At 41.7% G+C, this 13520-nt stretch overlaps 1 protein-coding gene across 1 annotated transcript in view; it reads left to right on the top strand.

Annotated features, from left to right (window-relative positions):
- Nucleotides 1-3550, top strand: part of LOC115164808 (major facilitator superfamily domain-containing protein 3-like) — a 29961-nt gene extending 26411 nt beyond the window's left edge. The window contains exon 6 of the mRNA XM_029717623.1: nucleotides 1652-3550. Within this exon, the coding sequence (XP_029573483.1) occupies nucleotides 1652-1843 (192 nt within the window). The 3' untranslated portion in view covers nucleotides 1844-3550. The remainder of the gene's footprint in view (nucleotides 1-1651) is intronic.
- The last annotated feature ends 9970 nt before the right edge of the window (nucleotides 3551-13520 follow it).

Here is a 13520-nt window from a genome sequence, read left to right on the forward strand (position 1 = left end):
AGTCGTTCTACCCCTGAACAAGGCAGTTAACCAACTGTTCCTAGGCCGTCACTGAAAATAAGAATTTGTTCTTAACTGACGTGCCTAGTTAAATATAGATAAAATTATCTTTACCAAAAAACTGAACTCCATTGGTTACATTTCTGTCGTCAACGGACAATTATGTTCAACTTCCAATCATGTTTTAAAAGGTAAAGTAATTCTCTGAGATGTGTCAGAAATCAAGTGATATTTATCATGGGGATGCATTTGCTCAATTGTTAACATTTTTGCCTGTGGCCCAATCTTTGAGGGTATGCACACATTTACGGAGCGAGGTTCTCATCCTTTTACCTCCACTTGGAGGAGATGATTTTTATATAAGAAGACAAAATTCTCTGAAACCCGGCAGCCTCTGGAATGGTCTGTTATGTTAGCGAGCAAAACGGAAACTCCTGTATCCTACGATGTCAACAGGCAGGACAGGTAGCCCTCCTCACAGCAACAACACCCACCCTTCAGCCGGGACTAACAAGGCCATTTTCTTCTCCTAGCTAACTCTCTCTCCCCTTTTACATATCTATATTTCCCTCTCTCTCCCCCACTTCTTTGACATAACTTATTTTGTCCTGTTTAAACTGGGCCATCGCTGCCTGGAGGTGTTCTGTTCGCAGCCTCTCAATCGTCACTCAATCAATTCTGAAGGGGACGAGTTACCACAGTTCTACCAAGGAGTCGTTGACTAGGAAAACTACGCCAAGGAGGATACAAGGCTGTATCTGGGCAATTAAGGAAGGAAAACGTAATGAAACAAAGCTAATAACCTCTGGGGTTAATTTGAAATGTTCTCATGACAGTGACACATATAGCTACCTTTTTAAGGTCATATCCAGTGACAGAAAGCTGATACCATGAGTGCTTGTCGATGGCCCAGGAGAGAGAAACGTAATCTCTTAAGCAAGTTAGTTAGCCCAAATAAAAGCACTTCACTTAACTCGGGTCTATAGGCACTTCAACTGTGTGAACCTGGCTCAAACCAGCACTTTTCTCAATACTGAGAACCAGCAAAGATGCCTGGGTAATGTCTCCTTTACAGTTTGCTCGTTTCGTCGCCAGTGACATTTGTCCGAGTCAGGTAACTGGCTAAATTACAATTAGCCACACAGGAGCTATGTTACATGGCGTCAAGGCACAACTAAGGAAGACCTTGTCGCCTTTTCACCTCCCCAAAGTTCTAATGATCTAAGTCATCTGCTCACCATGATCCCTCCCTCCCCTTATTGATTAAGATCCATCTCACTTTGATCATGTGGATTTAGGGATAACCAGAACTGTACTAAATAACTATGCATGCCACAGCGGATGTCTTAGTGGTTTCTGCTGAAATAAATCCATTCAGTTAAGAGGTTAGCAGTTTACATTGTTTCATTTGTAGAGTCTTTATGTCATACACCTGAGTTTATGGAATAAGGTTGCCATTGTGTGAACATTTAGGTGTCAGTGGAGGGTGGAGATCCATGGAGATGCGTTGGCTATGTTGCCTTGTTGTGTTGCTGTGGGCCTGAGAGGTGGAGTCTGGGATGTTAGGTCATCTGTGTTGGTGTGGTGTGGCCTCTAGGTCTTTCTCTCTCTGAGCTCACCCCTATCTAACCCTCTCCTCTTCTCTCTACAGGCCACCCACTACAGTTTCCTGTCCACTCTGGAGGTGATGGGGAAGCTGATGTTCGGTGCCCTGGCAGGGGGCCTGGTGGACTGGGTGGGTTTCCCCACCGCCTTCCTCCTTTTCCTGGTCCTCTCTGCCGGAACCGCCCTCCACATCTGGAAGGCCACAGACACAGGGGCCCTCAGGGAACAGCCCAAGTGATCAGCTTTTTGTTCTAGCCCTTACTAACACATCAGATCAAGCTACTCAAAGGGTCAGTTGAGTCGTTGAACAAGGTGTGTGAGTGTAGGGTTGGAACAAAAACCTCCACGCCCTATAGGTGTCCAGGACTAGGGATGGTGATCACTGAGATTGAGAAGGAGGAAGGAGTGTGTTGCATGAGTGCGAAGCAAATTCTGTCCTATGTCGGCGTCCTAGAAAAACTCTGTATCTCACTTTTTTTAAACATAAATTGAAAGTTTCACAGAACATTCCACTCCATGTTCTGTGAAAGATTAATGAATCTAGTAGTAATATAAGTAATTCAAAAAGCATTGTGAATTCCCATTAATATATGGCAACAACAACATTGTTTCAGATTCCTGAAAAGGGAACTTTTTTATACAAGATTTTTCCAGGACACTGATGGGTAGCTATATTGAGTTGGGGGATTGGATCAGTAGCATAAGGGATAGGGAGGACAATAAGTGGGAAAGCTGTTAAGGGGCTGTTGGAGGACAAACAGTACCATCTGAGACATTTTCATATTTGCCAAGGCTGCAGTAAAATTTAATCCAGCAGTTATACTTAGCCATTCATTAGCCAGCAATGAAGGTTATATATGTCATATCAGTTTCCTTTTTGAACTTGTTCTGTGGTGACATTTATGAATGAATCCCTACTACCTCTTATCAACACTGTAAGATATGCAGAAGAAGCTAGTGAGCAGTAAAGTACAACATTTGCTAGCTAGCGTGCAATTTTGATTAGAGGTAGCTAGCTTGAACCATTACTCTGCTAGCCTAGGTTAGTTGTTAGCGCAATTAGAGAACCAGGTCAGACTTTATTTATATAGTCCGGATTTTCCATCTGTAGATGCTCAACAGATGGTCATACTATCTGTTGATAAGCAACTGCTTGCTATGGTTACTGTTAGATTTAGGGTTAGGGTACGGTCTAAGCTTAGGGTTATGATAACGGTTAAGGTTAGGGTTACAGCTAGGGTTAGTAGATAGTTAGTTGAAATGTTACTGATGGTCTATATCTGCAGATGGACTATCCAAATAAAGTATTACCGAGAACAGTACTGTAGCCTTACATTTTGTATGGTGGTTAGTTTTCCAAGATTGGCAACAAAAAAAATGAAAAAAATATAATGTACATTTTTATGAATTCTGGGGGAAAATTAAATTCATATGTCATTTTACATAGATGCTGATATTGCTTGTTTGAGTTGTTAAATAATGTGTAAAGTTCTTAAGAATAACACACACCTTATCTAATCACAGCAGTTGAAGCAACTTAGATTATGGTGCAGTTCATTCGACTGTTGAGAGGCGTCTACTGGCAAAAGGACTGAAATATTCAACCAATGCCGCACACTGATTGAATACCATCTGTCTTTTGTTTACCGTATCACACATTGTGATGGCTGAATTACAATATAACAGATAATCACAGGGGACAAGTCAAAGGGATGACAGTTCACGGAGGTGGCACAGTGACACTTGGCCTAGGCAGTTTCAGATAGGGACAGCCATGGGGAGATAGAACCAGAGCAACCATGTTATGAACTGTCATGATCAGCAGGGTCACTTTGACCAATACAGCCAAGTCCACGCTAATGTAAAGAACCTGTTGCAAAGCACACCCCTGCCTCTGACACATGCTGAGAGATTGTCACAAAATAAAGCTGCTACCCAAATGTCATATCCTGTAATAATCCTCTACCTGAACGGACCGGTTTTTAATACTGTCACTTTGGCATCAGTCTAAAAAATAATCATAGTAAACACCTGTACATTTGAAAGATAGAAGCATAAAGTTAATATATCATACCAGTTATATCCTGTGTGTGTGTGTGTGTGAGAGAGAGAAAAAGACAATTCCTATACCTCTCCCCTTGCTCCATGCAACACACCTGCCACATTCTAGCTACAGCATTGATATTTCTCAGAAACCACAGGTGGTATTGGCATTTTCAACACACATTGATCAGGTTTGGTTCTCTGTCGGGGAATCAAAACACAGGTGTTTGGAACAATGACTACATGAATGACCATTTAATCAATAGACCCATTTAAATTCTAAAGTAGCATCGAGCGATGATGTTGCTACATGTGCAGTGTTCAGTTTCCCTGCAGTACAGCACCGTTGAGTATTACATCTCCTAATTTGTCTGTTTCAAGTCAGTTGTAATCCGTGTATTTGCTACAGGTGTTATGTACCAGATTAGGGAAAACCCAACACTCCTCTTCATCTGTACAATAGGTAACCTGGCAGAAAATCCAGATAACCCCTACCAGCCCAACTTTTTTCCCTTGCCAGTTAAAAGGGCATGGCTTAACACACTTCCTAGATCATTTAATATTTGATTATGGAAAATGATACAGATACAACAAAGATAAATGACACGAAGATACATATTCATTCGACTCCCTTGAATGTGAGACAGAGTAACCTTGATGAACCACTTCAGTTCAATCAATCATACAAAGGCAGTTAACCCCTTCAAGTCCCTAGCCCCTTGTCTTCTCAGAGTTGTGGATTTGCTACAGCACTGGCTGATGGACAGACATGTAATCATGGCATCATTAGAGAGGGCTTTTCACAACACCCTGAACACTGTGATGCGGCCCTCAGCCAACGTGTCACGACAGGTTGTCTATGAGACACAGAGGGGGTTATGGGATGGAGTAGTAGTAGAGGGCAGAGGAATGAATGGATGGGGAGGTGGGGTGCAGAGAGGGGTGGTTTGAAACATGGGGCGTCTTCTGCTATGGCCCTAATGGCTCAAACGAGGCTGTGAGAGAATAGGGTTGAGGCCAGGGATGGGGGCGAGAGGGGCCCACGACCCACTGTGAAGTGACTCAAGCACAACACCATATGAGCTGGCAGCCTGTCACATCTCCACCCATCAGAACGGACTCAATAGGACCCTCTCTATTAGACTTTTCCCTACAGACCAGCTTCTATCACTTTATACAGTAGTACTTCACTATACGAACTAACTCCCATTACCATAAACATCACCATAGACAGCTAAGATAACTAGGCATTTGGTTTTACATACGCCATAGACCTAAGATGACATAACCCTCGTGGCCAGGTAGGCTCAAGCAGATCAGTGGGTGGTGTCTGCTGATTGCGTGCTACAAGTGTGGATGGACAGTCATTCATCATGTGCAGGAATGTGTTTTCAATTATGGAGAGCAGTGTCCGCAAAGAGCAGTGAAAAAGGGAAACCGGTTTCCTCTCACTAATGTCTACAGATTTATCAAAACAAACAAATATGTAGGTAACTCTTAAAAAGACATAGACACAGGCAATCCTCGTTACCTCAATACCTACTTAAAAAAAATAAACAGTGTTAATTTGGACGCAGTAATTGCAGTCTTTACTGCAAAATATCTACAGTTGAACTACAAAATGACTGCACTACTGCAGTTACAAAAGTGAGGATGCAGTAATTATAAAATGTTAATTGATCTTTTGCTTCTGGGCGTGTAACTGTGTGCTCCTTATTCTGTCCAATGAGGTATTTTCGGAAAATATACGTGTCCATTAACTTTTTTGGGATAGCATTCGGAATTTTGGATAAAAAGCATGCCCAAAGTAAACTGCTTGCTACTCAGGCCCAGAAGCTTGGATATGCATATAATTGGTAGTTTTTGATAGATAACACTCTACCGTTTCCAAAACTGTTAAGATAATGTCTGTGAGTATAACAGAACTGAAATGGCAGGCGAAAACCTGAGGAAAATCCATCCAGGAAGTGCTATTATTTTAAAATGGGTGTTTTTCCATTGAAAGCCTATCCACCATTTAATGGGATAGGACCCAGATTCCATTAATATATTTTGTTTTCATGAAGTCGATTAAGCCATGACACAAGATACCAAATTAATTGATGATGAAATATGTAGACTACAGTGCATTTGGAAAGTATTCAGACCCTTTCACTTTTTCAACATTTTGTTATGTTACAGCCTTATTCTAAAAGTTATATATAAAAAAATATAATCCTCATCAATCTACACACAATACCCGATAATGACAAAGCAAAAACAGTTTATTTTTATTTTTTGCAAACATATTAAAAATAAAAACTGAAATATGACATTTACATAAGTATTTACTCTTGAGGTGCTGACTTGTTGCACCCTCGACAACTACTGTGATTATTATTATTTGACCATGCTGGTCATTTATGAACATTTGAACATCTTGGCCATGTTCTGTTATAATCTCCACCCGGCACAGCCAGAAGAGGACTGGCCACCCGTCATAGCCTGGTTCCTCTCTAGGTTTCTTCCTAGGTTTTGGCCATTCTAGGGAGTTTTTCCTAGCCACCGTGCTTCTACACCTGCATTGCTTGCTGTTTGGGGTTTTAGGCTGGGTTTCTGTACAGCACTTTGAGATATCAGCTGATGTAAGAAGGGCTACATAAATACATTTTATTTTATTTTCATTTTTTATTTTTGTTATAGACCCTTTACTCAGTACTTTGTTGAAGCACCTTTGGCAGCGATTACAGCCTCAAGTCTTCTTGGGTTTGAAGCTACAAGCTTGGCACACCTGTATTTGGGGAGATTCTACCATTCTTCTCTGCAGATCCTCTCAAGCTCTGTCAGGTTGGATGGGGAGCGTCGCTGCACAGCTATTTTCAGGTCTCTCCAGAGATGTTCGATCCGATTCAAGTCCGGGCTCTGGCTGGGCCACTCCAGGACATTCAGAGACTTGTCCCAAAGCCACTCCTGCGTTATCTTGGCTGTGTGCTTAGGGTCGTTGTCCTGTTGGAAGGTGAGCCTTCGCCCCAGTCTGAGGTCCTGAGTGCTCTGGAGCAGGTTTTCATCAAGGATCTCTCTGTACTTTGCTCTCTCGATCCTGACTAGTCTCCCAGTCCCTGCCGCTGAAAAACATCCCCACAGCATGATGCAGCCACCACCATGCTTCACCGTAGCAATGGTGCCAGGTTTCCTCCAGACATGATGCTTGGCAGTCAGGCCAAAGAGTTCAATCTTGGTTTCATCATACCAGAGAATCTTGTTTCCCATGGTCTGAGAGTCCTTTAGGCGCCTTTTGGCAAACTCCAAGCGGGCTGTCATGTGTCTTTTACTGCGGAGTGGCTTCCGTCTAGCCACTCTACCATAAAGGCCTGATTGGTGAAGTGCTGAAGAGATGGTTGTCCTTCTAGTAGGTTCTCCCATCTCCACAGAGGAACTCTGGAGCGCTGTCAGAGTGACCATCAGGTTCTTGGTCACCTCTCTGACCAAAGCCCTTCTCCCCCGATTGCTCAGTTTGGGCAAGCGGCCACCTCTAGGAAGAGTCTTGATGGTTCCAAACTTCTTCCATTTAAGACTTAAGGAGAACACTGTGTTTGGGGGGACCTTTAATGCTGCAGATGTTTTGGTGCCCTTCCCCAGATCTGTGCCTCAACATAATCCTGTCTCGGAGCTCTACGGATAATTCCTTCGACTTCATGGCTTGGTTTTTGCTCTGACATGCAATGGCAACTACTTGTAGAAACATCTGAAAGATGATCAAATGAAACAGGATGCACATGAGCTCAATTTCGAGTCTCATAGCAAAGAGTCTGAATACTTCTGTAAATAAGGTATTTCTGTTTTTTATTCTTAATTTGCAAATACATTTTAAAAATGTTTTCACTGTCATTATGCGGTATTGTGTGTAGATTGATGAGGAAATGTTAATTTATTCCATTTTAGAATAAGGCTGTAACATAACAAAATGTGGAAAAAGGGAAGGGGTTTGAATAATTTCTGAATGCAATTGTTTTATATATCAGTTCATAGACCCGAAGCCAAGGTTATGGGACATCAAAAACATGTTCCCAACTTACCTGAATTTTATATGGTATTGCGGTGAAACCTTTTGAGTTTAAGTGAAACTGCTACATTTCTCAATTTATACTAATCAATTTAAGCCATTGATGATTTTTAACGGGTGACAGACAAATTCTTTCATTTCTTCTTTAAGTAATTGTCTTTTCCAATTTTGTAGCAGAGCCACGATGAGTTTTGTATTGAGCATGCACCGCCATACAATGTTGTTAGTTGCTTGTGTGACATCATTTTACAGTTCTTGTTTACAATGTCCTTCATAAATATTAATCTTCCCGTAAATGGATAGGTTTTTCCATCTCCATGGTTTCAAGATTCTATATATTTTGCTACATTTGATATGAAAGTTAATAGTTGCAAAATTGCTCAACTTCTCCAGGATATGTACATCAACTTCACCATCCACCCATTTAAATCGAGAGACCACATAGCAATTTAAAGTCATCCGTAATATAGTACACTTATCATAGTTGGATTTTAGTCCAGAGAAACTGGAGAAATTATCCAGTTCCTCAATGAGGCCCTTCAAGGTTGAAGATTAAGGACTCAAGAGAAAACTTGAATCATATGCGTACATTGATACTCTAATTCCTTAATTTTTGGTCCCTTAATAATATTATCTTTAGATTTGATTGTTAAAGCTAACAATTCAATGGCCATAATAAATACTGTATGTATGGTGACGGAGGGCAACCTTGTTTTATGCCTCTTGACAATTCAAAGTTCTCAGATGTAACCATTATAATTTTTTTATATAAATAATTGTTGTACATGACTTTTACCCATCTTGAGAGATTCTCTAAAAATGAAAATATCCAGGCACTTATAAACAGATTCTAGACATACTGTATCAAATGCTTTCTCAACCTCTCCTTTAAAGATTATACCTGCTTTCCCTGCATTCTCGAAGTTTCCCATTATTTCTAGTAGTTGTCTAATATTGTCTCCAACATATCTTCCTTTTAAGAATCCCGTCTGATCGTGATGAATAGTGTCCTGTGAGGGGGCAAGTGCCACTGTGCCCCATATGGGCATGGCGCCTCTGCTATCTCATAGGAATATTCATGCAGATTAGAGTACACCTCTAAAAATAGCTGACTGATTATGTTGGCAGGGAGTACAGATTCTATATGGAAATTACTTCTGTACAAATTAAATGACTAAGGAATATAGTACTCTACTTGAATGCATATATTCCGCTAGTATACACGGTACTGTCACGTCCTGGCCAGTATAAGGGTTAATTAGTATTGTAGTTTGGTCAGGACGTGGCAGAGGGTATTCGTTTTATGTGGTTCGGGGTGGTGTGTTTTGTTGAAGGGGCATTTGGTTTAAGTATTCCGGGGTTTTTGGGCACTGTTTGGTTTTCAGGTATTCTATGTTTAGTCTAGTATGTCTGTTTCTATGTTTGGTTAATTGGGGTTGGGACTCTCAGTTGAAGGCAGGTGTTGTCTATCTGCCTTTGATTGAGAGTCCCATATAGTAGGGTGTGTTTGTGGTTGTTATTTGTGGGTGATTGTTCTGTGTTTCGCCTTGTGCCTTACCAGACTGTTTTTGTTGATCGTTCGTGTTTTTTTGTTTGTTATTTTTGTACGTTCATTTTTGATAGTTAATAAAAGTCAAGATGAGCCTGCACATACCTGCTGCGTTTTGGTCCTCCTTAACCGACGACAACCGTGACAGGTACAGATACCAGGATCTGATTTCAAGTCTGAAGATTAAACTGAGAATCCACGATATGATGGTGCCACGAGCAGCAGGATGAACCGAAGATATTGCAGATGAGTTCCATGCAAGACGCTGTACTCATACAGAGTATTTGCACATGTGCACTTCACTCTGCTGCGGGTCAACAAAAGCCAAGAAATTTAGCCTCACACTCTTAGTTGTTGCGGAAGTCGGCCCGATACTGCCGTTTACTTTGTGCATCACTATCTTTAAATTCCTCCAGTAAAGTAACATATTTTAAATTAAACATGGTCAGATATAATTAGAAGAAATCACTAGCTAGGCCTGTGCTACCAAAATGAGGGTGAACAGTGTACAGGTCCTGTCACCATTGGCTTAGGAAGCCACCCTAGTGTGATGCTACCAATTCTGAAAGGTCTGTCTTCGATGACCTCCAAGGACCATTTGTCACTCACCAGAAGAGATATTGCATCACCTCGTAGTATTGCATCAACAGCCCTAGCTGGATAGGTTTACTCATTTAATTTAAATCATGTAAAGATTGGTGCTATCGTCATGTGACCTGTGCTGCATGTGCATCCGCCTGCATCCGCCTGGTGAGAGCCAACTCGGAGGGAAGGGAAAATTCCACTGCTGCTACTGTATCTATCCATCACCTGCCTCTGTTCTGTAACTATGCAGGCCAGTCCCGGTGCCAGGATGAAGGGACAAAGGGGGCAGTTGAAATCTGCGAGGGGGCTACATTTTTGGGAGTTCTTGCATTGGAATTATATTGAATTCTGCTTACATCACGGTATACCACAATAAACATAAAGTTCAAATGCAGACACTCCGAGATCGTTGAGTGCTTTTGAAGTGACAGGTTGGCGTGAAATCTGTTACCTATCTCAGCTGCACTGTATCAGTGTAAAATAGCAGCAGTCATAAGGACAAAGATTCAGCAGGAGACAGGCAAGTAGAGGTGCTAATGAGTGTTGGATTTATTTACTCAGTGCTGTGTTTCAAAGATGACGGTAATACTTATATATATACAAAGTTCTGACTTTAAAATGTCCGCATTCAAAAGAAAAAGCCTCTCATCAGGCAACACCTGTCTTAACCAATAATGAACAGGTGGGGTCTACCAGGCTCAGATACCCCCTGAGTTACCCAAAAGGGAACTAACTAGAACACCCCAAACGTGCAATGAAATACATTTGGCCAAACCTATTCTTGGCGCGCAGGCCAGGGATATCTATGCACACTAAAGGGTGCACGTTCACACAACATTAAACATGACTGAGAAACCGAACACATGCTCTCCATACAAAAACAACAAAGAAATTGACAGTAAACTGGTAGATGAAATGAAGTAAACCAAAAGTTCTTAATCACAAGTATTGCACCGTTTGTGTGCTCTTCAAACAATATGTCCACTTGGAAAATGAGAATGGTATGAATGTATATTATATTTAATGAATTATCAACATTCCCGAAACCAAACATTCTAAATTAATGGGTGAATATGTTGGGATTAACAGTAACTTCACATATTAATATATATTTCACAGGGCATTGACAAACATTGACAAACAATTGACACAATGAAACAAATAGTGCACACGAATTGGTAGGAGTCGAGAGAGACGTGTGCAATAGTCGAGAGAGATGTGTCTATAGACTGTCTTCACCACACACCCCTACCCTTATTCTGGTCTCAACATTTTAAATGATACTCGAGGCACATTCCTCACACATAAGCAGTAATCACAAACATTGTCAGGAAGTAGCAGTGGTCCTTTTGACTTCAACTGAAATCATTACGGTTCAGTATTTCTGATTTAAAAACACACTACCCAAAGTAATGGGCATGTGACAGCAAGGCAGAATGTCACATTCCAAAAGAGCACTGGGTACATGATACATATTGACCAACATGGTATGTCCATTTGGTGAATGTAAAAGTTGCCCTGAGGCAGATGAACACTTTGCCCAGGCCCTAAACACTGTCCACTAACCTTTTGGTGATGTGGGGGCACAAACTTCCCCGTATGGGCCTTTGTTGAAGTACGTAAGGGAGCATTCTCCCCTGAACGATGCACAGTGGATACTGGGGGTTGTCTCCAGACCCCCCAGCAGTGACACTTCTTCCGTGCCACTCCCAGGAACACTCCCAGTATTCAGCAGTGACACTTCTTCCGTGCCACTCCCAGTATTCAGCAGTGACACTTCTTCCGTGCCACTCCCAGGAACGCTCCCAGTATTCAGCAGTGACACTTCTTCCGTGCCACTCCCAGGAACGCTCCCAGTATTCAGCAGTGACACTTCTTCCGTGCCACTCCCAGGAACACTCCCAGTATTCAGCAGTGACACTTCTTCCGTGCCACTCCCAGTATTCATTTTCTCTCCAAGCCCCTGAAAAGGGTCAGAGCACACCCTCTTCTCTCCAGGATCCGGAGAGAGCTCAGTCATAGTCAATTCATTGTCAGTCAATGTTGGGATGAAAACTTCCCACACCATAGAGCGCCCACCATAGGAACAGCAGAGGAGTAGGAAGGAGACAGTTCGGCCTCCAACACGACGTCCTCACCAGGGCCCGACTGGTAAACTTGGCCTCGCCATTTTAAATCAAAATCAAATATTACAGGCGGAGGCATATCACCTTATTCACTTAGAAGCGTTTTTCCCACTTTTTATGGGAACCCAAAGGAGTCATACCTAACCACCTCAGTGGCTTTCCATAGCCCCCCCCCCCCCCCCCCCCCCCCCCCCCACGCACACCGCAGCGCTGCTCAGTCCATTGTGCTGACACATCGTAGCAGAGATACAGATTTTTGGGGGGAACTTTTTTACTATTTTTATATAGTGACATTAAACTAAAACTGAGGAACAAGTTTGAACTGAGGGGGCTAAGTCCCCTTTAGCCCCTCGTAGAGCCAGGTATGAGGCAGGCCTTATACAACCTTATACAACCCTATACATCCAGCTCAGCCATTGTAGTTCTGGTTCTCAGTCAGAGTATCTGCTGTCTCAGCTCTATATGTAGAGTTAAGGTTTCCTAACTAAGAGCATGGTATCTATTGATTAGCGCATAGGAGTGCATTGATTGTTCGCCAGCATAAGGTACCAGCCACAATGGCATTATGCATTCTTAAAATGGTAGCACTTTACATTACAGCACGGTAATAACATGGTAGTAGTGTGGTAACAAGTTATAGTTACTCACTATGAAGACATTCATTTGTCCAGATCCCCCATAAAGCTGCAATATGTAACTTTTTGGGCTACCCAACCAAATTCACGTAGAAATGTGAGTTATACATTTGTCATTCTCATTGAAAGCAAGTCTAAGAATCTGTAGATATGTTCTATGTGCCCTATTACTATGCTCCCCATTCTTAAGTTTAATTTCTGCATCTTTTACTTTCGGTTTTGTATACCATCTTCCAACAGCTGAAAGTACAATATTTTGGGTTTTTGAAAATATATTTCACAGCAGTTTAGATGGTATAATGATTCTCTACAATATACATTGCTTGTTTTGTCACATAAACTGAAAGGTGAACAATTAGAATTTTAACAACCAGGAAATGGCAGAGCAATTTCTGCATATTGCACCTTTCATTTCAGTATAATTATATTGTTTTTCAGAGTAATACACCTTATAAAGGGGTAACAATACAAGAGCCCTTAAAATCTTGTCAATTATATTGTAAGGTAAATGCAATACTTTTCTAGCTTTCGAAAGTCCACAGCAAGGTCCATAAAATGTATCAAATATAGCAGGAGTATTCAAATCTTACCCTACGAGGTCCGGAGTACTGCTGGTTTTATGTTCTACCTGATAATGAATTGCACACACCTGCTGTCCCAGGTCTAAATCAGTCCCTGATTAAAATTTGAGGGATAATAAAGGTTCATTCTTTATAGACCCAACTCATTGTAATGTTATTTACAGTAGCCATTTAATCTTGTTCATGATGAATGGGAAACAAATTTAACCAGCAGTTGCATCATTCAAGCCAAATAGACCATTTGCCATGGTGTGCTCAAATTCTCTGTATGCTGGCTGTTTGTGGCAGGACCGAGTTTGGGAAACCCTGCACTACATGCTGAGACAAAGGGTGCGTTCCTCAGCCCAGGTGTTG

This window comes from Salmo trutta, chromosome 27, assembly GCF_901001165.1.
Source record: "Salmo trutta chromosome 27, fSalTru1.1, whole genome shotgun sequence".
Classification (NCBI taxonomy): domain Eukaryota; kingdom Metazoa; phylum Chordata; class Actinopteri; order Salmoniformes; family Salmonidae; genus Salmo; species Salmo trutta.